General features: G+C 41.2%; 2 protein-coding genes across 4 annotated transcripts in view; one reads left to right on the top strand and one right to left on the bottom strand.

The window, feature by feature from the left end:
• Window positions 1-865: 865 nt before the first annotated feature.
• akirin2 (akirin 2) lies at window positions 866-16,179 on the top strand. Its single transcript, XM_007905076.2, has 5 exons — window positions 866-1,432; window positions 11,606-11,749; window positions 12,715-12,867; window positions 13,515-13,586; window positions 14,733-16,179. Exons 1-5 carry the CDS (start codon window positions 1,255-1,257, stop codon window positions 14,741-14,743), a joined length of 558 nt encoding a protein of 185 aa, XP_007903267.1. The 5' UTR covers window positions 866-1,254; the 3' UTR covers window positions 14,744-16,179.
• Window positions 16,180-18,259: 2,080 nt separating this feature from the next.
• orc3 (origin recognition complex, subunit 3) overlaps window positions 18,260-26,188 on the bottom strand; it is a 35,815-nt gene continuing 27,886 nt past the window's right edge. For all 3 annotated transcript variants that reach the window (XM_007905074.2, XM_007905075.2, XM_042333525.1), the window contains 4 exons: window positions 24,654-24,795; window positions 23,947-24,063; window positions 20,037-20,116; window positions 18,260-18,813 (listed from right to left, as the gene is read on the bottom strand). In XM_007905074.2, coding sequence (XP_007903265.1) covers window positions 18,708-18,813; window positions 20,037-20,116; window positions 23,947-24,063; window positions 24,654-24,795 — 445 coding nt within the window. In that variant the 3' untranslated portion in view covers window positions 18,260-18,707. The remainder of the gene's footprint in view (window positions 18,814-20,036; window positions 20,117-23,946; window positions 24,064-24,653; window positions 24,796-26,188) is intronic.

Here is a 26,188-nt window from a genome sequence, read left to right as displayed (position 1 = left end):
GGCATCAAAGTGATGGGTTAATTAGAAGGGTCTTAGATAGGGACACAAAGCGGTCAAGGAGATACTGCGGAGGGCATGACACATGAAACCGTGGCGGTCAGTTAGGGTGCAGTGGCATCGCAGAGGACATTGCAAATGTAGGTGCGGTGGTCAGGCCTTCGATCCCTCTGCCTCCATCCTTTCACCCTCCTCATCGACCACACCTTGGCCACCCTCACGCTTCTACCCTCCTACCCTTTTTTTGCTGAAAAATGTCACGTACTGCATCTTTTTTATATATTTATATATTCATTACACTTAAATAAATAGGCTGGTAACCATTTCCCCTTTTGTACTCAGAAAATCTCACTCCCCCATCAGCCTGCAAACAAAGATGGCCAGTCAGCTGTTAAAAAACTCTCTGGTGCAAATGACATTTTTTTTCTGGAAGTTCTTGAAACTCTTAAGTTACAGAATCGCATTTTTTTTTCGAGAAACAAGAGTGGGTTTTTCACCAAGAAACCTCTTGTCATAACGCTGAGCTGCGGGGTGTGTGGGGTGGGGGTGGGGGGGGGGAATCGCAACCATTTCCTCATCTGTTTAAAGCCCCTTGGAGTGGATGATGTCTTTAAAGGGCTGCACCAGTGCCTGTTGGAGCTGCTCTCATTGATTCTCACCCATTGCTGGAGCCTTGTTAGTACTTGAATTCACCAATGAGTGGGGGCGAGTGGGAAGAGTTCAAATTCAGCAATCGGAAGTCGCCGCGGGGCGCCCTGGGAAGCGTAGTTTGCCCGCCCGCCGCCTCCCGCTGCTGAAGCGCACGAGGGAACTGCAGCCCCCAGAGTGCGCCGCGCGGGCCCGGCCGGTCCCGCGCATGCGCGGTGCGGGCGGAGGGGGCGTGTCGTGGGACGGGAGCGAGGCTGGCGTTGTTTATTGTGGCCGGGTCCGCCATAACGGTGCGAGGGTTCAGGCGGCGGAGGGGGAGAAGAGCAATCCGACTCCATCGGCTCGTTAATCGGGAGAGGACCGCTCCGAGCTCCGCGCAGGCACCACCGCGGCGAGTTAGGGCATCGACCGAGGGGGGTATTACAGGGACAGAGCGGTCCCAGCGGGAGAGAGAAGCCGAGAGACGCGGAGCCGGCGACTGAAACCCTACGGAGAGCCTCCCGTGTCGGAGCCGGCGACGCCTGTGTGAGACGAGCTCGACCCCGGGACTCGCTCCTTTCCTGACCGCACCAGAGCCCCTCGACCCGCACTCACCCGCCCACCGTCGCCATGGCCTGTGGAGCCACCCTGAAAAGGACTATCGATTTCGACCCTCTGATGAGCCCGTCCTCCCAGTCCCCCAAGAGGAGGCGGTGCACGCCCCTGAGCCAGGCCGCCGCCTCCCCGCAGAAATATCTCAAGATGGAGCCTTCACCCTTCGGGGAGGTGGGCCCGAGACTCACCACAGGTCAGTAAATGTCTTCACATATACCCCCGGGGGGGGGGGGGAGAGAAAGAGGGGTGAGGGGGGGGAGGGGCGTGGTTTTGGGTGGGGGAGAGGGAGCGGCAGAGAGGAGGTGAAGGAAGGGGGTGCAGAGACTGAGTGGCAGCTGTCTGGGTGTGAGGCGAACTGGTGCATGAAGCTCAAGTCATTTCTTGTGCATCGATAGGGCGTGAAGTCTGCAATTGCTGCATTATTTCTCTCTGTCTCTCCCCCTCCCCCCCCGCTCCCCACCCAGTGGGAGGCTCAGACTGTTCCCCGAGGGACCATCGCTTTATCCGCTTGGGTTTGGGGAAAATTGTCTTCTCATTACCTTTGTGTTTGAGGGAATGTGGCTGCTCTTGAGACTGGGCTGTAATGCTTTTCGGGTGGATAGTTTTTGGAGGGGGTGGGAAACATGGTCACTTCCGTTGGTGAAGGGCTTTCAAGTGATCTGGCGAGCGATTTAAAGCAGCCGTTCAAATTGTGTTATGAAATACGGACGGGAGCTGCGCCCTCTCGGAGCCGAGCTGAGCTGTTTTTAAAAATGAAACCGGCCGAATTGGATCATCTCGTCAACTGATCTGAAGGATACTGAGCGATGCACTCTGCAGCCCTTTCATCCGTTTTTTTTTAAAAGAATACAATGCCTCACTCAGCAAGAGGTGTAAACCGGGAACGGGTTAATGGTGCATCAAGTTGGTCATTTGTATAGTCCGAAGGCAATCGGGTTTGGATGTATTAATTCACGGTTCAGATCAGAATGTTTAGTGTTTGGGCCATATTCTCACAAACCTCTGTATAGTGTGTGGAAACTGAGTTGCGAGCTCTGTGCTTTTTCCATGTCAGTGGACTGGGTTTTCTCTGAATCCCGGGATGGATTTGCATGTTTCATTTCATTTGACATTCATTTTTGATTCGGTGCTCACGGTGTAAGTGTATGGTAATATATTTAAAGAACTGGCATAAATCTACATAATATGACCGTTGAGGGTTAATGTGAGCAGTTTATACCTTAGTTGGGGGAGTGGCTGTCGTGGGCGGCGGAGTTCACTGTGATTGGATGATTTTTACACACGCAACTGGCACCTGCACTTTCGCGTGTGCACAGTTGGGGGTTACCTGATAGTCTGATCTTGGACTTGCTGTCCTTAGGGAACACACTCGAGAGGTTTCCAGCTCAAGTATAACTGTATTACTGACTTTGATATCCCATAGGTGTTTGTCCAATCAAAGAGGCAGGCGAAACCTTGTTAACTTCAATCTCTGGCTGTTCCTTAAGGCTCCAGGGACTGGTTGCCTGGAACATGGCCACCCCACATTAACCCGTGGCTTAGCATGGAGGCAAGTGCTGGCTTGTCAGCTCATCTATCACACATTTTGAGCACAGACTAATGAAGGCTTGAATCTCAATAATCCTTGCAATTGATATAGTGCCTTATTATGTTGCCGATGTTTCAAAGAATATACTGTCAAGTGGATTAACTATATTTTGTGGGTGAAACTAATAAACTTCCTATTGTCACCAAAGCTGACCAGGCAGTCCATACTGTCATCCTGGTGTAGTGCAGCAAACCTCCCAGAGTTGCTTCAAGATGCTGTGTGAGAAAGAACAGAAATGGGCACAAGAGCTAGATCCTTTAGTGAGCTTGTTAAAATGTTTTTAAATAAATTCTACTGAAACCCTGTAAGAATTCAAATCCAGGACAAACTAGGCTTTGTTGCTTTGGTGCTGCACAACTCACTAATCTAACCCTCCACTCACCTTCTTCATTATTACAGAAATCGACTACCTCGTTTAAATAGCTCTTTTAAAGGCAAACTTGGATTGTCTTTTTTAAAGAGGGGGAATTGTATCTTTCAACCTCTGTTTACAGCGTAATGAATAGTAAATCTTGTAGGAGCTTACATTACCCCCATTAAACCCTGACCTGAAGAGATTGCTGTGGCTGCACACATTGTGGAAAGGTTACACATTGAGAAGATTTAGAACCAAGATGGGTCAGGGCAAAAGCTCCATAAAGACTCATTCAAGTCTAGCAGTGTACTCTCCCGTTTTCTGTCAAGGTATTTGCTAGCACTGCCACTTCACTGTGTTAAAGCTCTGAAATGGGTCATTTATTGGATGGATATGCCATTTTTGTTTCCATTCAGTATGACATTCGTGGATTTATTAACCATTACCTTAATTATAGAATTCTACTGCCAATTTAGCTAGCTCACATGTACTGTATTTTAAAAAAATTGCAGAGTTGTGAAGGATTACTAAATCAAATTCTGTCCAATTTTATCAATAAATTAATGAGATAAAAAGTGTCTTTTGAAAAGACTTTCTACAATATGACTTGTTCTAATACAGTATACTTCTGATATATCGTCACTTGAAGGGAAAAAGCTCAGTGACTATATGCGGTGGCTCCATAGACATGAGTCCTCCGGGGCCACTAGGAGGCGCTGTGGTCAAATGGACTTACACCAACGTGTATTGTGCCTGTGCAGAGTGAGTAGCAGTCAGTGTGACACAAAGTGGCTCTGGTCCACCGCAACTGTCAGTTTATTTGCTAAAACTTGTTTTAAGTTAATTACAGTAAGTTTATGTACAGTATAGGCATATGTATACAATAAAACTCATAAGTTGTATCAGTTGGGACCATAATCTTTGAATATGACTTGGTGAAATCAGAGTTGTATGCAAACTATACAAGTTCTATAAAATCCAAATTAATGAATATACATTGTGCTTGCGTAGTTCAATGCAGCTAGTAAGTGCATGCAGTGACGGATCAAAACTACATTTCCTGTGTTTTTATGCGTCTTGCCCTGTTGCCACATGCGCAGTTACTGGCAAGCATTGGAATTGAATTGCAGGAAATGAAGTTCTTTTGCGCATCCGTTAATTGATCAAGACTAAGTTTCCCCCGATTTGATGCAGCCAGTAAGTGCAGAGGTAATGGAGGGTAGTAGAGCTATGTTATAAATCAGGAGGTTCTTAATCTGGTTTTGATATGAAACTGAATGGGATTCAGGTGAATGTATTACTTAGGCAATTATATGATTTATGATGCATGTGAGTTTTGCTGTATTTTTAAAAAAAACATCTTGCTCATTTTACCACCTTGAATCAGACTTATCAGTCAGGTAGAACCTCACAGAAGGCAAGGTCTAAGATTTACACACACAGATCTTGCCACAACAGTCAAAACAGCCAACCACACGGCTGGTGAGGGCAAACTTTTCCCATGGGACCAGACCACTCATCGCAAAAGTATACTAAGTGTCTGGCAATGTTTTCCTGCACTTGGCCTCTCATCACTGGGCGGCCATGGTTCGCAGCTGGCTGAGTGGTGCAGGTAAGTTTGTTCCAATAACGTATTCAGTATTTTACCTATTCAGGTGTATAGAATGTGACTGTTCGGCAAATGATGGAACCATGGGTTGAGTTCAATGTTAGATTGTTTACGAAGGTTTCAAGAAACCTATTTGGAAGCATTGTCTTGACCATCGTCCTCTGTGTCTCGTGCTCTCTCTCTGTCTCCCCAAAACATTTTAATGTGCTGTGAAATCATTATTATAATAATTATTCTTTAGCAAACCAGTTTATCTATTGTCACTCATGTTAATGAATAGACACAATAGTACTCGATAACCAATCTGTTACATTTAATTGCAGTAACTACTATTTTTTTCTTGGATTATTTGTATTCTGTTTTGGTTTATTAGGAGCAATCTTATTCTTTGCAATAGGATTTAACTTCCATATAATGGATGGGAAACGTTTTGTCGATTACTTCTAATTATTTGCATGCTGGCATTGGTAAGCTTTACAAGATAAAATGATGGAATGAAGACAGCTGAACTTCATTGAGTTGGTTCTCGGAAGTGATTACTTCAGAATAGTCGGGGAATGGGAACAGAAGTCTGCTGCCTAGCAGCTGAATATTTCTTAATGATTGGTGAACAGCAGCATAGGTTTTGTGCTGTTTGGCCCCTGCATTATTTGTTTTAGAACTGTGCTACATCATTGTCTTCAGATCGCACCTGAAGACCTTCCTCTTTGACTGCTTATACTCTCTCCCCAGTCCAGCATCAAGCTCCACCACTGTTGAGCACTCGAGGCTGCTATATAAATGCAAATTCTGTTTTAAGTTATTTTTGATAGTGCTTACACTGTTGCTAAGTGCGACCGAGAACCCGTTTGTGGTATGGATAGACCAGGAGCATACTAGCAGAGAACAAAATGAAACTTGAGGCACTGAATAATACAGATGTTTGCAGATAATCCACAGTACTACTCAATGTTGTGCAGCTGGTTGCAAGCTTCAAATGGAGGCTTAGTGTGAAGTTGGGATCCAAATATCTCCTTTCAGAGCTAGTTTGCCACCATGCTAGCATATACGTTTGTGTGAACTAAAATGGCTACTCTGTCACTTGGGTGCTGTGGTTCTTGTTTTACAATCAAGTGTGTCTGATCCTCAAAAGTCATATTCCCTCAAAGCATTAGGCCAGTATTGCTCCTGCTACATTATGATATCCTATTTAGCAATAGAGGCTATGTGCTATGGTTTAATCCATGTATGTCTGATATTTGAGTATGCTATACAACAGCAAGGTATCCCATCTGCTGATCCTACTGAGGCTTTTGGGAGTGAAGAGAGGTCATTGGGCTGACATTTGTGACGGTTGAGCTGAATGTTAATGACTGAATGTATGAGCTGAACAATTCTGCTGTCCAGGCCAAGACTGTTATGTGCAGAGCATCAGAAAGGGGGAAGAGTATTAACTAAAACTTAGCCTGTGGTCATTGACTCAGTTTATTTTGTAAAACTGAACATGTTGCAGAAACTATTTAAAAGCTCAGAATAATTGCCTTGTTTATTAAATCTAAACAAGACCCAGAACTGTGGTTTTATTTTTCTTTAATGAATGTTATACTCATTGAGGTGAGGAATAATAGTGTTCTTTCAGTGTATCAGTCCTGATGTGCAATACAGTATTTATCACAAGTGAGCTATTTGCTTTTGTTGTGCAGTCTTGATGTATTTCTTGCTAGTTAGATTATCTCAGTTTGGAAATGGCAAAAATTACTTCCCATACTCATTTTTGAGAGTGCAGTTATACTGATCACTAAAAGTAGTTTTGTTGTCGGTCAGCACTGGAGTGTACTTTATCTAATTAGTATAAACTCGCTCTCAATCCGTGAAGATAAAACAATAGCACTTTCATTTTTATAGTATATTAAATGCAGGTATCTCAAGACACTTGAGTCATTACTGTCAAGTATCATGAGTGTTTTTGCAGGCAAACGTGTCAGCCATATTGTGCACAGCAAAATCTCACAAACAGCCATGAGGTGAATGACCAATTAATCGGGAGTGTTGCTGGCAGAAACTCATTCAATTATGAATGGTTTGATTTGAAAGTTTATAAATCTGTGTCCAAAACTACTTGCTTTGACCTACATTTCCATTTGAAAATTTTGCAGATAAATAATTAAGTGGATTACTATTGCATCTGCAGAACTCAGCTTCCCCGCTTTAATAAAATAGGAGTTATAGTCTCACTGGGAACAATGTAGAACATCAGGAGTTCTTTTAAAAACTTAGCTCAGCAGCATAGACTATTTGCTTTTTCAGAATGAGGTTTCTTCATTATGAAGTAGAGTGGAGATTTTGCAGATTGCTTATTTTGTAGCACTTAAATTTCATTTTTGATGTGGCAGTCCTTCATGTAGGCAATTTTGTCTATGGGTCAATCTGAGGTCACACATTCCATCAAAGGGAAATGTGCAGGGGCTCTCTCGGCCACCTGTGCGCTCTGGGTTTTATTGAGTAATAAATTCCTACAGCCCCTGAAGTTGAATTTGAAATTTCACAGCCAGAGGCAGTCAGAACAATGGGCCTACAAATGCAATGTGTAAATTTTGAATTGGAATTGAATTAGGCCCAATACCTTTGTCTTTATCAGCTACTGTTTGAATTGAATAACAATACACCATGGAAACCACTCATATGTACGTGATCTTTATCTACCTGCTGGGTTTCTAATCTTAATTCCCCAGAGAGAAGACCCTTGATGAAAATTAGGTGTTTCCTAAGGAAGAAGCAAATCCAAGGGCAGCTCATGTTGTAGTGTTTTTATATATTTGATGCCTGGTTCAAATTCTACAAATACATTAGTATCTTGGGTTGTGAGAGAAAGAAGAGCAGTTTATCCAAATTGTGATGCTGATGTACACATGTTGTGTGAGAGCTTGTCTACCTTGAGGTGCCACTCTGCCCCCACTCTCTGGAACTCTCATCCTGCAGTCCCTCCGCCTTGCCCTCTCCCATGCCTCCTTCATGACCCTCCTCTTCGACCATGCTTTTGATCACCCTGTCCCCCCACCCTCCCCGATCCCAGCTCGGGTCCAAAACTGTTTGTCCAGTGCCTTGGGACGTCCCCTCAACGTGAAAGACGCTGTACAAATGTAATTTTATTGTTTCCAGATCAGTCGTTTAAAGTTTTCTTACTGTTTAATTGGCCTAGAAATGTAATACAGTTGTACGTGTTTTTATTTGGTGAATTAAAATCTCCCAGTTGACTGTAAATTTAACTCTTATTACATGGTGTCTCCTTGGCTGTGCCCCAGTGCTCTGCACTGTAAGGTTAACTTGTATTCCGATGTTTTCAACATGATTGCAATATAACAATGCAGATTGAACAGGGCTTTGTTGTTGCTTGTGGAATGCCTCGAGTGTTTTTGTAAAGTCCTTTATCATATGTAAACTATTTGCTCCCAGAATGTTTCTGAAGTTTAATAAAACCTATCAAATTGAGGGCTAAATTAATTTTCTATGACAGCAGACATTGGTACATCTGTTCATATCATAACCTTGACAGGTTGGCATGAATATAGAAGTCATTTGAGTTTCTCTTGCCCTAAATGTTTCTTAGAATAAAACGTTTCAATTTGAATAGTTTCTCTTTCGGTTTTGTTTATCTTTTTATTCATGCAACTTCACCACCCTTTTTCGATAAGGTGCCGCATACAAGGTTGATCCAAAAGATAAGGGCCCACGGAATTGGGGGGAGCATATTAACGTGGATTGGAGAATGGTTAACGGGTAGGAAACAAAGAGTAGGAATAAACGGGTCCTTTTCAGATTGGCGGGATGTGACTAGTGGAGTGCCACAAGGATCAGTCCTTGGGCCTCAGCTATTTACCATTTACATCAATGATCTAGATGAGGACATCAAATTTAATATATCTAAATTCGCGGATGACACAAAACTAGCAGGAAGTGTCAAAACAGAGGACGACATTAAAAAATTGCAGCGAGACATAGATAGGTTAGGTGATTGGGCAGGTAGGTGGCAGATGAAGTATAATGTAGGGAAGTGCAAAGTCATCCACCTAGGTAGCAAAAACAGCAGAGCGGGTTATTTTTTAGAAGGGGAGAGATTGGAACGTGTTAGCGTCCAGAGGGACTTGGGTGTCCTTGTACACCAATCACAGGAAGTTAGTCTGCAGGCGCAGCAGCAATTAGGAAGGCGAACGGTATGTTAGCGTTCATTATGAAAGGATTAGAGTATAAGAGTAGGGAAGTCTTGTGCAACTGTATAGGGCGCTGGTGAGACCACACCTGGAATACTGTGTCCAGTTTTGGTCTCCTCATTTAAGGAAGGACGTACTTGCCTTGGAGGGGGTGCAGCGTAGATTTACTAGGTTAGTACCAGGGATGAAGGGGATGAGTTACGAGGATAGGCTGACCAATTTGGGCCTATATTCTCTAGAATATAGAAGAATTAGAGGAGATCTTATAGAAACCTATAAGAACATCAAAGGGCATGATAGAGTAGATAGTGGGAGATTGTTTCCCCTGGTTGGAGAAACTAAAAACAGGGGTCACAACCTTAAAATCAGAGGTCAGCCCTTTCGCACTGAGTTGAGGAAGAACTTCTTCACTCAAAGGGTGGTGAATGTATGGAACTCACTACCCCAAAGGGCTGTTGACGGTCGGTCCTTGAACATATTCGAGACTGAGATAGATAAATTTCTTATTGCAAAAGGGATTAAGGGATATGGGGGTAAGGCAGGGTTAGGTTATTAGCTGGAGTTAGATTAGAAGATCAGCCATGATTGAATGGCGGGGCAGACTCGAAGGGCCGAATGGCCTACTCCTGCTCCTACATGTTATGTTACAAATCCACCAACAGAAGAACAGCACTATGCACAGCACCACACAATCATGGGTAATTGGTGTGAACATTGCAATTGAAGGGTAAGGTCATTCATTATTTTTAAAGGATTTGGAGAAACTGATTTTCAGACTTGATCAGCTGAAACTTATTATACTTAAAAATTAAATTAGAAGCAATAAATTGAAAACTAAAAATATGTGGTGTCATGGAGGTGTTCCTCTGTGGGTGGATTTGTATAATTATTCTGAGTTTAATTTTAGTAATACTGCTATTATTGCAATTCAACTAGTCATTTTAGACAGCTGCTAGGTGTTTGAATTGTGTAGGCTGGTGGTTGTACTATATAAGGCTTGTTGACCATATCTGAATTAATATTTCAGCATCATGAGAAATTGACTGTTGATAGACATCTTTGAGACTTTGAAAACTGATTCTTCTGTTTTTTATGTTGTATGCAATTTTGGCTAAATCACTGGCAATACATTTTCTGAGTGTAATAATGCACTCATCTTTGTGGAATGTGCACTTTAGCTGCATATTTAAAATCTAGCTAGAGATGTAAGCTATACAGTATAGCTTTTATGGTTAAAGGGATTCTTATCAATTTGAGTCTAGAACATTAGAATCTTTAAACCTTGACTCCTCAAAGCAAGTTTCATTTTAAATTATCTTCTGTATACTTTGTACATCAATGTTGGTATTGTAAACAGTTATTAAAATGCATCACTTTGCTAGCTGGCCTTTGGGAAGGGAATTGTTAATTTGCAATATTAGCCATTCTGTTCCTTTTAGTTTGTTTATGCAGGTGTTCATGCTCTAGTCAGGTCCAGTATTTTGAACTGCTCTTGTTTGCTTTTGCTTGTTTTTACATTTTGCTATTCTGGTACAATGTTGGTAAACTGTGTCCTTTTTTCAAAATCTGAAAAGTGAGAATTCAGGACCGTGTCAAATGTTTTGAGATGGCGTCCCAATGTGAAAGACGCTATATAAATTTTATAGTTAGATGTATAGTGAAGGTTTTAATGATTGGCAGCTGGGAACTGCATAGGTGGAACAGGTAGAATAACTTGTTCGGAAATTAGAATGCTGATGTTTCAGTTAATGAATCAAGTTATAATAAATCTTGCATTCGATATAGCACTTTGTGTGGTTAAAATATCTCAATGCTTCACAGGATTGTATTGTACAGTGTGGTATGTATTTGTGACACACAAATGTGGCAGCTAATTTTGTACACACCATGTCCTACAGACAGTCATGAAGTAAGTGTCCAACTTTATCTGGGAATAGTTGGCCAGGACACCAGGAGAAACTCCCTTTTTTAGAATTATGTCAATGGACCTTTTGAAGTGCACCCTAATGGGCAAATGTGACCTTGGCTTAACATCTCATTCGAAGACTGGTATCTCTTACAATGCAGCACTCCCCCAGTACTGCCCTGGAGTATCAGCCTAGTCAGAGTTCAACTCCCAATGATCTGACTCGGAGGTGAGAGTACTATTAGCTGAGCCAGGCTGATGCCTACAAGGTGTACAAAGATACTGAGTTGGAATTGGATCACAGTTCACCATTTTCTCATGTACTCCTTACTGAAGTGTAACCAATTTGGTGACATAAGGCTACTGATCTTGTGCCATACACAATTTGTTGATGACTTCAACAAATTAATTGTAATATTCCTTGCTCTCAAGTATCTGTAGGATAATTTAAAACTGCACCATTGAACACATGGAAATGATGCAAAAGAATGATGAATCATTACTGTGTTGTACATTTCTATGGTTCTAAAAGTGGCTTAATTTCATTCAAATACATGTTCTCATTCTAACCTATTTTTGAGCAATGTGGTTAGTATCACAAGTTTATTTCCCATGACCAGACAATGACTTGTTTACCAGTTGTGTTTAAAATACTTCTACTTCAGGTTCCAAAACTGTTCCTTCAGTGGAAAAGATCTGATGTGTAATTTTTTCTTTACAGAACAAATTCTGCATAACATAAAACAGGAGTACAAACGCATTCAGAAAAGAAGACATTTAGAAAGCTTTCTGCACCAGACGGAGGCCAGCTGTTCAAGTGACGCACAATCCCATGTTTCAGTTTTAAATGACCATGCCTTGCAAGGTATGTGGGGCTTCCAGCATGGTTTCTGCTGAGGGCAGTTAATGTTTCTTTAATTGCTGTGTGGTGAATACAGTTGGCAATGACATTGAAAACTTTTTCTTTGAAATGTATTCCTACAGAAAGTACAATTTGCTAATCTTAAAATAGTTTCTGGTTATTCTCCAATAAGGTCAAGCATCAAAACCATCATATGGTGCTCATTGAAGCTGCTTGAGAAGCCAGAATGCTTAGCCTGGATTTAAAAAAGTTTGCTTAATTTTTAATGTCTGACATTGCGAGTGTCCTTGTAGATACAGGAATTCAGAAAAGGAGACATTTGGAAATCTCTGCACCACACGGAGGACAACAGTCCCACATTTCAGTTAAATGAATAGCTAATCAGTTCAGTAAAACTCACGTCTGATCATCCCATTTAATGACTTGCATGAATCCAACCTGCAGGCAAATTAAGTTGTTGAAAATCTGATTAATCAATATTTACTGCACAAGACTACATTTCCCACGATTCAATGCATTACCCACAAGTGTTGGAATCATGCAGGGACTGATCAAAGCTACATTTCTCAAGATTTGATGGTCAGCTGGTAAGTGCACATGCCTCAGTGGTCTGGACATCATTTCCTGCGGTTCAAGGCCGCTGGTAAATGCAGGAGTAGGGGGGAGGGGTGACATTATGAGTTAGGAGGTGATTAATACAAATATTTCAAAGAAATAAACAAGTAGAAATCTAAGTAGTAGGAAACTGAATTTGACTTGGGTGAATGTACAACTTGGGCAATTATGATGAGATAAGATAAAGATAAGACTGAGTTTTATTATATATGCATGTAGTGGATTAAATTCTGTTTCAGTATCTATTTCAAAATGAAAAGGATTGAGACAAAGCGCAGAAGCTGAGCCAAACTACAGTTGGTTGATTCCAAGGAAAGGTCTGTAAGATTTAAAATAATTGCTTTTATTTTCAGGTACTTCATCTGGATCATTGTCACCACAGTCAAAGAAAGACCAGCCTCTGTTCACATTGAGACAAGTTGGAATGATCTGTGAACGCCTGATTAAAGAGCGAGAAGAGAAAATTCGTGAACAGTATGAAGAAATACTGGATACAAAGCTGGCAGGTATAATACAAAATCAGTTATTAGTGATTTTTTAAAAATGTAAATTAGCAGTGGCAAAGCCTATTCTGCCAGCTTTTTCTACCATCTCTCTGGCCCTTCAATGTGTTTTTTTAGGTGAATGCACACTGTTATAACTATTTCTGGTTTAAAAACAACTTGCAGTTGGGTCCTGACCCAACTGTACAGCACCTTGGGACGTCCTCCTGATGTGAAAGGCGCTCTATAAATGGAATCTTGTTGTTGTTGTTGCATTTATATAGCGCTCTTCACATGGGGTAGCGCCTTGGAGTGCTTAACAACTATATCCTGTGTGAGTGAGTTATGAGGCTTCAACAAAGTAACTTAGTCTTTTTTCCATTTCGTTCAATCCTACTTTGATTTCTGAGTAGGAATGAGCCATTCTAGTCTGCTCTCTGGAACTCCACCTGGGAGTCTCCCTGACTGCTCACTTTTAAAGCCCACATTAACACTCGCCTCTGACTGTTTTCAGTCATTGCTTCCAGGTCTTCCCTGTCTGTCTGTCTGTCCCCCACACCCGCTCTATTGACTGTCCAGCTGTGTAAAATGCTGTGTCCTTGATGTGAAAGGTGCTATGTAGATTGTATTACATGGCACAAATCACTGAACTGACCATCTGCTCTTTCCAGAACAATATGACACTTTTGTGAAGTTCACACATGACCAGATAATGCGACGATATGGAGAGCAACCTGCCAGCTGTATGTATTCCTTCGATAAATTTAAATAACATTTATTTAAAAGACTTGTGATAGTTTATTTTCATTTTAGATTATTGTATGCGCATGAAGGGAAGCAGGCCTTCTCCCAGGAGTTACTTTGAAGCAGTTGATTGATTGTGACTGTCTTGGTGTATTTCTCATCCAATCCTTGCTCTGACTGCATAGGTTCGAGACTAGTAGGTCCAAACCAATGGACCTCCATTCTATCACCTACACCTATGTACCAAATGTAAGGATGGTCATTACAAAAATGTAGTCGCCACACTTTACAGGAAAGCCTGTGAATTGTGTTGATGTCTTTTTTATATTATACTATTTATTTGACATGTCCTCCCAAATTAAAAGGCATAATATCTAATGTGAGGATGTATTTATTTTATATTGTGCCTATAAGCTTTTTTTGGCAAAAGCTAGTTGGGCACCACTGATGGTTTTTTGCCATGCATCTATTTGTATGTGGTAACAAGTCTCCAAAAATTTTTGATACTGTCTTTTTTATATTATACTATTTATTTGACATGTATTTATTTATATGGCCCTTTTGAATTGGTGTTTTGTTGGGTGGGGGTTGGGATTAGTGCGGCATCCACTGTAGAAACGTCCACTGTTTGCTGATAAACCTGGGTCTGTATTTCCAATAACTTTTGCGTCTCCTTGCTGAACAGTACATAGGTGTATGTATGAATGTTTGCTCTATCCTTCCGAGTAGGAATGCTTAATGATCCAGCAAGAGTTGGCCTTCAGTGAGGAAATTGTTGTATTTTAAAAAATTGGTGATGTTTTAATATTGTAAATGGTATGATTTTTCTCAAGTTATTGATGGTTTGTATATTATGTTGGAAACTAAAGCGTTTTACTTGGAATATTGAATCTTAAGATGTCTTAATTTACTAAATCTATAATGGGATATAAAGGTTTTAGATTCCCTCCCCAAAAGCCCGACTGATAACTACAAAGTTGAGATCTTGTTGCTGGCCTGTATGACTTAGTCCCACACCAGCTATTTACCCACTGATCCAGGTTAATTTTTAATGGTAGCGATGTTTTTAATACTGTACTCTTAACAAAATTGAAAGTTATGCTTAAATAACCCTGTTTCTTAAGCTCTTTTGTTTTTGTCAACAGATGTGTCTTGAATTGTCTCACGTTTCTGCGGAGTGCCCTTTTCCTTTTGATCACTGCAAGTTGGCTGTTTCTCTGAGACTTACGGCAGTGCCATATTAACCACCTGTGAGCACAGGGTGTTTTCAGCTTGTGTCAGTGGCCACCACCACTTTTTTCTGCGGCATATGTTTATTGGACTGCTCCCTGATGTCATCACCTATTGGACCTTCGCTACCTGTACTTATATACCAGTGTCTCCCTCTGTTTATAAATTTGCTGTATTAAAATCTGCAAAGCTTTTTACTTTAACAAATTTAAGAGCAATACTGGTATTCCAGAATTTGCCCTTCACATATAGTTTCAGGATTGTATCTTAACATGCCAGATTTTAGAAAAATCAGTCCGATTATGGTTTGATAATGAGCCTTTTTTGCAACCTTTGACTTCTAGCAGCCTTAAAAACAGAAGAGGGGAGTAAACCATTGATATCTTTTATTCATAGTGTACAGGTGTTCTTAAACTTTCTCATATTTCCAAGTTCTTACCTGAATTGAGACTTGGAGATTTTTATTTGTCCAATTTTTTAGAATCCATTCATATTAACAACAGTGGGGTTTAATATTGGATGCCAGTAGATGTTCAGGTAGAACAAGGTGGTTTCTTTGTTTTTCTACGTGATTTAGTATTGGATTAAAACTAGCTAGTAAGATGCAATTCAATCTAGTATCAATGTTAATTATGCTAATGTATGCAAACTACTTCACTGGGGTGAGGCAGATTGAACTGTTTCAATTGTCCTCCCGTGTAAATTGGCAGCAGTAGAGTAGTTTGCATATTTACCTATTTCAATACTAGTTGGAATTGTGCTGTACTAATATTTTGAATACGGGGTGTTTAATTGTACACAAATTTGACTTTTTGTAACCTGCATTCTTGTCTCCTGGCTTTACTGGTGTAGGCAAATTCTGAAAATGACCTGCAGAAATTGGGCCCAGTTAACTAACTGCGGACTTTCAGTAAACCTGATGTGCACAGTCTCCAACAAGTAGCTGTGAAGATTGCAGCAACTTAGCAATGTTTTTGGTGTCTAGAATGCCTTAAGTTGGCTGGAGAGCAAAGGTTTGCAAAGGCTCATTGTGCACTACAACAGTTCTGCAGGCAAAAATCAACTCTTCAGTTTGGATGTTAGGTGATGGACATTCCATACCCTAAAATAGAAGTGATTGCCTGCACATTGATGTGGTATTACCTGTCAAATGAAGGGATCAGCAGGGAGTATCTGTGTTCTGAGAAAGGAAAATAAATTTAGGAAGAGGGGAACTGAAGCTTCATAAATTTTGGAGTAAAATAGTCATTTTTATTTATTCTAGCAATCCTTCAAAGTTTATTTCTGCATTTGATGTACCATTATTTTACTGTCCTTTGTAGTGTAATGGAGTTTAGTTGACAATAAAAAGTTTACATCCTTTTTTTGAGTTTTTTAAAAAGTGATTTAAATAATATGGTGATCTGGTCTTGATGACTGAGTGTATTTTTTGTATAGTCTGTGTAATCTGAGCAATTTCTCTTTTGAGTGATGCTTGATTACAATATCACATATTTGAAGGAAGAAAGCCCTTCAGCCCATTTGATCTCATCCTTTGACATCTTGCATTTTCCCATTAAAGCATCAATCTTTTTAAAGGGCTTTTCTTATCCTAATGTGAAAGGTGCAAGGCAAGTTTATATATCTCTTATGAGGTCTCTGAGACCTCTACAAGACCAGAACTTAGCCAATAGTTCCTGGATGAGCTTCGTTGCTCTCTTCTGTACTGGCTCTATGGCCTCTGGTGAATTAGATGTGTAATTTGAGTTGTGATCTGCACAAACTAATAAAGCAGTTTCCTAGGCAAGTTCTGGCCCCTTTCACCACAGCCAGTATGTTTACAAAACAAATAAGGGTACAACTGGAGGACCTAACATGCTTTGGGGAGAGGATTTAAAGATGGTGGGCACTGGTATCCATGTGATCTTGAAAATTGGATCAGCACAGAATTGACTCAAGCATGCTACAAGCCAAAAGGCAGAGCTTAGATTCTAGCTGGAATGATAAATGGGATCATGTAATCTTGAAATGGCATTTGGTTTCTCAGAAGGTGGCAGTGGTGGGCTTTCTATTTAAATTAATGCAGTCCTTGTGATGGGCATCTTGTGGTTTTGCCAAAATGGTGGGGAATCAGTTTAAATGCTTGCTTTTCCAAAAAGAATGGATAAAGATTATATTAAGAACTTTATGTTAAGAAAAATTTTGGTGCCAGTTTGAGCCACTTGTTGTCGAGTTATTTGGCCTGTTGAGATGAGACTAAGGAATGTAAATGAGTCAGAACAGAGTGCTGGAGTGAGACTGGAGGAATTTGGAAGCTTCAAGATGATCTTCAAACCTGAGTGTCAGAGCTTGATGTTTGAAAGGACAAGTAAAAAGATATGGTAAAGGACTCTGGTCCTTTTTATTGTCTCTGTCCTACCAGCTCTCACATTTAACGGGACTCAGGTTTTCGTCACACTTCGATAGATTGTGTCTTATTTCCAACAAGTAATACTATAATATACTATCAAGGGATCATGGTTAACTATCTACATGGTTGGGGACATCCTTTTATAAAATACAAGCTGTACCAGAAGATCCATAATGGAATGTAGATTTCAGTGATACCACTCAAACCATTTAACATGCCATAAACACTACACCTTGAGCAACACTGCCATACATGTGTGATGAGCTTGTTTAGGTCATAGCCCATGAAAGATAAGAGATCCCCAAAAAAGCCTGTGAACACTCCCTGTGCGGGACCTTTCCGACAAGGTCGAGATATTTAACATCAATCGATTATTGCATTATTGGCGGATAGACACTGGTGTGTGAGCTGTGCTCTTGGCTCCTGGTGCTTAGTCAGTCTGAGCAGTGCTTTAACCCCTCCCTCCTGACACACGTGCTCATATAACCTCTCCCTTCTCCCCCTCCCCAATATAACCTTCTTACCTTCAAGAGATTATGGGACTCGGTGCATTTTGGGAGGGAGGGGAAGAGATTTTAAAAATGTAGCGTTGAATTTTTTTCATCACTCCTTCTCTCTCTGATGTATCTCTAGAAGAGTGATTTCCTCTGTTACTACTTTGTTGCAGAATACCATACATAACGCATATTTTAGGGTTTAACTAAAGCATTTTTTTATATTTCCTATTTCAACAATAGGAGATCCCCCAAAATATGCCCCCAATACTCCCCTATGCAAGACCTTTCTGACTAGGTATAAATCATGGCTCAGACAGACATTTTAGTATAGATTAACCTCTAATACAGTATACTTACTTTGCAAGATGCAATTGCTCTAATTATAATGGCTTGCCTGAAAACCTGTTCTAGAACAAACCCACATACATCTGCTTAATTATAAGCCTCATTTTACCTTCCATAGTGTTGGATGTTCAGTGGCCAAATTGTGGTTGTTAACTTTTACAAAGTGACATCTGAAATGTTCTAAAGTAAGAATAGACAGCCACACGCAGTATGCTAGAGTAAAGAGCCAAGCTTGTACTTTTATTGGTTTGTTAAATAAAAACCTTCCCAAAATATTAAGAGGTAGTCCACTGGATAAGTAGGTTGTTCCTCTGATCAACTACAGTACATAGGCAGTTTTTATCAGTTGGTTAGGGGAGAAAAAAAGGATTACATATTATGTTTTGCATTTCCAGACTCAATTACCCAATATCTATTTTATTATCAACCTGGTGGTTCTTACACCTTCCATCAATGGTGAAACTAGGCATATTAGTTCACTTTCTTTCACAATACTGTATAATTGTATGGTTTGGACTGTTTGAGCCAAATTGCCTGGTTCTGTGCCAGATCACTATGTAACTAGGAAAGTGTATAGCTTTAGGCATACTGATTCCTTGGTCAAAAAGTCTTGTAAGGCAAACAGAACAAGTAGGAAGGTATTTCAAGCTTTCTTGTGGTCAGCAGCCACCCCACGTCAGTCTTGCCACGTGATCAGTCTTCCTTTTGGTTGGTTTCACAAAGCCTAAAAATTCTAGCTCAGAAACTGCTCGAATAAACCGAGCACTGATGAAGTTGATCAAGGAAAAAAACAATATTGTAACATTTCCCAGTTTTTAGTAAAAGAAAATGTTTCATCAACTTTAAGTGTCAAATACTTCCCTTTCTAAATTTAAGTCAGTTTAAACCTGGGCTTAAAACCAGGTTTAATCTGATAAAATTAAGGTCTTGTCTAATATACGCCTTCTGCTAGGGGTGAACGGGCTCAGAAGAGACATGCAATCCAACCCCGGTCTAGAGTACTCCAAGGGACCGTTGACAGTCGAGATAAAGATGTGTTTAACCCTGAGATGTAGGGCAGTCCTACTTAACATTGTCTCCCTAAATTTAATATCTTGCCTGGTGGACACTGAATGATTACTGAGCCTTTTACACCATCAAACTAGGCAAATATATTAATAAGATGTGGAAATATTTCTCTTCTTTCCACTACCACAACTAATTTTCCTTGTTGAATTTTCTCCCCACCTGAATATGTTCTGCCTTTCAGTATCCATATGCAAGTCTTTCCCCTGAGTGTTGGAAGGTTGTTTGATTACAGGGTCATCACAACCAGACTTAATCCTATCCTCAACTCTCACATGCACACTTTCAAGGAATGGGCTGTGGATAATGATCAGGAACAAACCCATTTTGACTTTCCCTTCCCTAACCACGGCCACTTGTGGTAATTCTACAATTAGAATTGGGCTTGATCCCCGGCCTGCCGAAATGTTGGGCAAGTTTCCTTACTCCACACGCCTCTGTTCATCTAGCAGTAAGTGGGAATCTAGTTGTTAGTCAATTGGCAGATCGCTTTTCTGGGGGTAATAATCCTTCAAAAAAAACAATAATAATTTGGTCATTTTCAATCCACGACTTTTTGGGACACTGCTGTGCGCAACTAGCTGCCGTGTTTTACCCACAAATATACAGTCAATTCACTTTACGGTATATTCTGTGAAGCACTTTGAGACATCTAGAAGACGTGAAAAGTACTATATCAAATACAAGGATTATTATAATTAACCTCAGCACTAACTTGGGATTCTAACCAGCACCTTACTGCTTTGTATGGGCTTTACAAAATAATTTTCCAAAATTTTGCATGCTTTTAAATGTCAACAGTCTTAAGGTAAAAAATCATGAGATTTAGTTGGACAAGTGACTAGATGAGAGATTACTTACAGATATTTTGTAGTCCTTTTTCATGTTTCCACAATGGATGTGAAAGTGTACAAAAAGGATACTGTAGAATTTTATCCACTGGTTTGCCGACCTGCGTGTCTGGGTCATTGCCTTCTGCAGCATTTACCACCATCGCAAAGGCCTGGAGGTAAAACAATTTCCCTTCCAAGTCACAGCAGAACAAATATTTACAATAATAATGAATAATGTTTCACAATTAAAATCAACACTTCAGTTATGGCAAAGCATAAGTCTGCCAGGTTTCTCCATCACAATAGATCCAGCAACTTTTATTAACAAACCTAATTTTGCAGCTTTTTTTTGACTTAAGCAAAATCTAACTTTAACACTTCCGAATGCCACTCTGCAACTGCAGATTCTGAGTGTCCTGGCCAACAAACCCCCAAATAAAATTGGTCATTGACTTCCTGGCTGTTAGTGGGGGGTTTGCTGTGGGCAAACTGACTGCTAAGTTTGCCTACGAATATTGTCACTGGATTTTAGGGTAAATCCAGTGAAGCGATTTGGGACATTTTGATGACATGACAAGGCATTTATCATGTATCAAAAGCAAGGATTATTATAATGCTGGGAACATAGGAAAGAACAGGTGGAAAAAATAGGCTGTTTAGAGTGCTGAATCTTAGATCTTTCAATTCCAATGCCTTGTCCTTTTGCCATACCCCTTGATATATCTATACTGGGTGTCAAGCATGTTTCTCTCTTTAAAACATCCCTATTGATTCTGACTCCACGGAATTTGGGGGCACAGAATTCTTCATCTTCACAATCCTCTGTGTGAAGAAACACTTCCTGACCCAAGTTCTAGATGCTTTGGCTCTGATTTTAAAGTTTTATGCAGCCTTTGAAATAAATGCCTCTACCAAGATAGCTGTCCGGTATGTAACATCAATTGCTTTCAATATGTTAAATCCTCTTAAACCTTCTCTGTCTAAGAAATATAATCCCAGTCCACCAATCCTCTCATCATACAAGGCCCTTCACACCGGGTATTAATCTAGTGAACCTTCAATGTAACTCCTTCTGAAGATCATGTGCCCAAACTGAACTGTACTCCACTCCAAATGAAGTCTGATCAGTGCTCTAGATAACTGAAGAAGTTCCTTCTTACTTTTATATTCCAGACTTGTAAAAAAAATCCACATCCCATTTATGTTATCGCTAGCTCACCAATTTCATTCAAAAGTGTGTGTGTGCGTGAACTGTAGAAATTTGCAGTGAGGGTGGCCATTCCGCCCATCGTGTCTCTGTTGGCTCTTTTAAAGAGCAATCCTTTCAGTCCCATTCAGTGCATTTTCCTCGTACTCTTATAATTTACTCCCTTTTAAATCTCTCTACAGTAGTTCCCTTTTGAAAGCTTATATGGATTCTGACTCAACCATCACTCCCAGAAAAAAATCTCTTAATCTCCCCTTTTGCTAGCTATCTTAAATTGATGTCCTCTAGTCACAGTGATCAGTGAAAACAATTTCTCACTATTGACTTCAAAACCCCTCAACATTTTAAAGACCTTTAGCAGGTCGCCCTTACCTTCTTTTTTCCAACCGAAAATGTCCAGTTCCTCCAATCTGCTTAATATCAGGGATTAGTTTATTTCAAAAACTATTGCAGACCTTATTTAACCCTCCCCATATTCTCACATTATCAGTGGAGGCTTAGGAATGTTGGAGCTTCTACCGTGGAAAAGGAAAAGGACTGACACACCTGTCTTGGGAATGTGTAATGTAATAGAAAGTGGTTTTGCATTACAAACTTTTTTTTTACAAAAACATTCCAGCCTCCCAAACTGACCTTGTTGTTGATGTCAGCCAGCTTCAAAACCTCTTATATGTTAAAGTACCTCTGATGATAAAGAATACTACAACTCCTAATAACTTGCATTTGATATAGCAGCTTATGACATAAATGTTTCAACAGCCTCATACAATGAGCTATTTTGAATTGTAGCAATTTACTTTGCAAAAGGTTTAGAGCACAAGATTCATTGCAAAAGGTTTAGAGTACAAGAGTAGGGAAGTCTTGCTGCAACTGTATAGGGCCTTGGTGAGACCACACCTAGAGTATTGTGTGCAGTTTTGGTCTCCTTATTTAAAAAAGGACATACTTGCCCTAGAGGGGGTGCAGTGTAGATTCACTCGGTTAGTCCCTGGGATGAGGGGACTGACCTATGAGGATAGGCTGAATAAACTGGGGCTATATTCGCTATAGAGTACAGCAGAATTAGGGGAGATTTTATTGAAACATATAAGATTCTTAAAGAGCTGGATAAAGTAGACACTGAGGGTCTGTTTCCCCTGGTAGGAGAATCTATAACCAGGGGTCACAGTCTTAAAATTAAGGGTTAGCATTTTAGAACAGAGTCGAGGAAACATTTCTTCACTCAGAGGGTAGTGAATTTATGGAATTCACTACCCCAGAAGGCTGTAGATGCTCAGGCTTTGAACATCTTCAAGGCTGAGACTGATAGATTTTTTAAAAATAGAGGGATTAGGGGATAGGGCAGATAATTAGTTAGGTCTCAAGATCAGCCATGATCTTATCAAATGGCAGGGCAGGCTCGAAGGGCCGAATGGCGTACTCCTGCTCCTAATTCTTATGTTCTTAAATGGAGTTAATCTACATTGGCAATGTCCTACAGACAGCAGTGAGATGAATGACCAATTGATCTGCCTTTCTGGTGAATCTGGATGAGGGAGGAATATTGGCCAAGATACCGAGTGAACCCCCCAATGTTTTAAATAATGCCATGGGATTTTAAACATCCATCTGACCTCCATCGGAAAAGGCAGATAAGACATTTGAAGGCCAGCAACTCCAACAATGCAGTCCTTCCCCCACCATTGCACTAGAGTTTCAGCATGGTCTTTATGAGCCATTAAACCAAGGCTTGGTGGGCATTAAAGCTCCCATTTGCATTCTTCAAAAAGAGAAAGGAGTTTATTCCTGTGTATTGCCAGCAGTTCTTGATAAATTGATCATTCAAGGGTCTTCGTGGTGCATAAATTAGCTTCTGGATTTGCCTATACATACAATTAATGCCCTTGATAGGAATTAATTGTAAAGCTCTGTACATTTCATCATCACAACCCGAAACCAACTAAAAGATTATGTTATTGTCATTCGCTTATATCTAGCCTTTGACATCTTTTCAACTCAACCCTACACTTTCTCTTTATTGACAGAACTACCATGGTGGTTGTTCCTCTTAATTCTACCTAAATTTGAAGTGAATTTGCTTTCTGAAGAAACAAAATTGTTCTGCACATCTTTTCTTTCCTTGTGGCCTGAAATTATGTGGAACAGTTGTGTTTAGCACAAACCTGAACAGAAATCCTATTCTCACACCTGGTCAACTGCCCCCTGTACTTTGAATTACTTGTTGCCATCGCTATGATCAGAATAGCTTATCTACCCTTGGATTTTTGCCATAACTTGCCTGGGATCAAAAAAACTACTTTTAGTAATATTGATAGCTCTAGTTACTTGGATGGAATTACAGAATAAAATCAAAGTAGATTTATAGGAGCTGACTATCTTAACCAACATTTATGGTGTTAATCATACAATATTTGGTAAATTTTCTTTACCCCGACAATCGACCCCTGTATTCCTTAGCAAGAATCAGATGGGGGGGGGGGGATTCAAGGGGCAAAGTTCAACATGCCGCACACAGAAAAAAAATGCAAATGATATTGATGTGGACTGCAGATAGCTTCTGACGACCTTGTCATTTCCTCACCCCCTCACTGCCATCTGTTTTCACTAATGACACCACCTCCATCAAATGACAGCGTTAGTGGAAGAGCCATCACTTGTGATATAATGAACATGTTAACTAGAAAGTAACAAAACAACACCTGGTGAGGTCCAAATAGAATTAATCGTGAACAAACCCTCTTCTTCCCCGAGCTGCAACCCCCCATCATATAACAAAAGAAATCCCAAGCTTACCTGTAACCAGTCGTACAGGTTAATCAGCCGGCCACACTCCAGGTGAAGTTTGTACACTATACAGATATCAGGTGCTGTGTTGGGAATAGTGCCTGTCTCACTCTTCAAGATTTCATTCTGAATAAACCAACACAGGAAAATAAAGAAATACTTTATTCTTAAACGTACAGGGAACTTTACACTGTCTCAATGCACTAGTGGTCATTTTTGTTTGTGGATTTCCCCTTAACACCTCCCCCCCCCTCCCCGCCTCCATTATAGCAGTGTCTACTTTTTTTTATTTGAGACCCTGCATTAAAATGGAGTTGCCCTGTATACTGATGGAGTCAACAACAACTTCTTGCATTTATATAGCACCTTTCATGTTGGATAATGTCTCAAAAAACTTACGATGGGGTTGGAGCCCAAGCAAAGTGGCAAATGAGAGCGGGGAAATCTGACCAGAGGTGCAAAGATAGATTTCTAGAAGGGTTTTGAAAACAGGTGCAAGAAGGGAATTTGGGATCGTGGGAAACTAAGGCAAGATACCAGAGTGCCTCTAGCAAAAGTAAAATGGAATTCGAAAACCTCCACGAGCGAAGAAAATCAGGCAGAAGTTTAGAAGCGGGTTTATTGCTTGCCTGCTTATGTATAACAGGAGAGAACACAAAAATGTAAAAGACAGCAAAATACCTTGTTAAGGCTGCAAATGTTGAGCTTTGCATTACCTGCAGGTAGTAGTATGGATTATTTAATGCTGTCTGCAAGGCATTGCGGGGTGCAGCATTCAAGTGTCTTCGAAGGGTGCTTGCAGCACTGAAATATGTAACTTCGTGCAGTGGCTGTGTCTCTGGTGGCAATAGGTAATCTCTGCAAAAAAAACAGAAATACACAATGATTAAAAACAAATGGAAAAAAGTACATCTTTGCACAGCCAGAATCAACATTGTTTCAGCCTAGCTCAGTTGGTAAGAATGTCCCTGAGTCAGAATGTTGTGGGTTCAAGCCCCACATTGGGATTTTGAGCTCACAGTCTAACATTTCAATACAGTGGCTGCAGGAGCACTGCCCCACGACTGATCCCCCCTACTATCTGGATGAGCTTTCAGCCATTCTGCCCCCGCTCTTGGTGACCTTCCACCATGGAGTCCCATTGCCTTGGTCACTCCCTGCTCACTTTGAAAACCCACCTTAAGACCTTGTTTTTTGTCTGCCCTTTCGCCCACCTTCGTCACTCCTCAGGAACCCCGAACCCCAGCTTGAGCTCCCAGTCAGCTGTGTGAACTCAAAGTCCCGTTGGTGGGCTTGAGCCACAATCTTCTGTCTCAGAGACAAGAGTCAACCAACCTAGCAGGGCTAACACCTGAGTGAGGCTGACAACCAATGTTCCAAAGGTTGTTTTAAAATCACACAATATTGCAACGGAGATGTAGACCATTTGATCTCATCATTTCAGAATACAAAACCTACAAACCTAAATGAATCTAGTATTCTGGATTAACATAACATGTAGGAGCAGGAGTAGGCCATTCGGCCCTTCGAGCCTGCCCCGCCATTCAATCATGGCTGATCTTCTAATCTAACTCCACAACAACAACAAGATTCCATTTATAAAGCGCCTTTCACGTCAGGAGGACGTCCCAAGGCGCTGCACAGTTGGGTCATGACCCGAGCAGGGGGGAAATGGTCAGGGTGAGGGGAGGGAAGGGAGGGAGCAAGGAGGGGGGAAATGGTGAGGGGAGGGAAGGGAGGGAGCGAGGAGGGGGAAGAGAGTCGAGAGGGGAGCTGAAGGCACGGTCAAAGAGAAAGGTTTTGAGGCCGGCCTTGAAGGAGGAAAGGGAGGAAGCAAGGCGAAGGCACTGGGGGATGGAGTTCCAGAGCCTGGGGGCTGAGAGGCTGAAGGCCCGACCACCGATGGTAGGGCGGTTGGGGCGGGGGACGTGGAGCAGACCGGAGCCAGAGGAACGGAGGGTACGGGCAGGTAGGTAGGGGGATAGTAGGTTGGAGAGGTAGGAGGGAGCAAGGCCGTGAATGGCCTTGTAGGTGAGGATGAGGATCTTGAAATCAATCCTCTGGGGGATGGGGAGCCAGTGGAGGCGAGCGAGGGTGGGAGTGATGTGGTCCCGAAGCCTGGTGCGGGACAGTACACGAGCTGCAGAGTTCTGAATGACCTGCAGCTTGTGGAGGGAGGTGGCGGGAAGGCCGGCGAGGAGAGAGTTCCCATAGTCCAGCCTTGAGGTGACAAAGGCGTGAACCAGGGTTT

The sequence above is a fragment of the Callorhinchus milii genome, unplaced genomic scaffold (genome assembly GCF_018977255.1).
Source record: "Callorhinchus milii isolate IMCB2004 unplaced genomic scaffold, IMCB_Cmil_1.0 Scaffold3, whole genome shotgun sequence".
Taxonomy (NCBI): Eukaryota; Metazoa; Chordata; class Chondrichthyes; order Chimaeriformes; family Callorhinchidae; genus Callorhinchus; species Callorhinchus milii.
The sequence above is the reverse complement of the archived record's forward strand: the minus strand, read 5'-3'. Positions and strand labels throughout refer to the sequence as shown.

Bases quoted from the DNA above. Each gene is read 5' to 3' on its own strand.
- akirin2 (XM_007905076.2), top strand. From the start codon at position 1,255: ATGGCCTGTGGAGCCACCCTGAAAAGGACTATCGATTTCGACCCTCTG. The intron at 1,433-11,605 runs GTCAGTAAATGT...TTTTCTTTACAG, and splicing joins GGGCCCGAGACTCACCACAG to AACAAATTCTGCATAACATA. The intron at 12,868-13,514 runs GTATAATACAAA...TGCTCTTTCCAG, and splicing joins ACTGGATACAAAGCTGGCAG to AACAATATGACACTTTTGTG.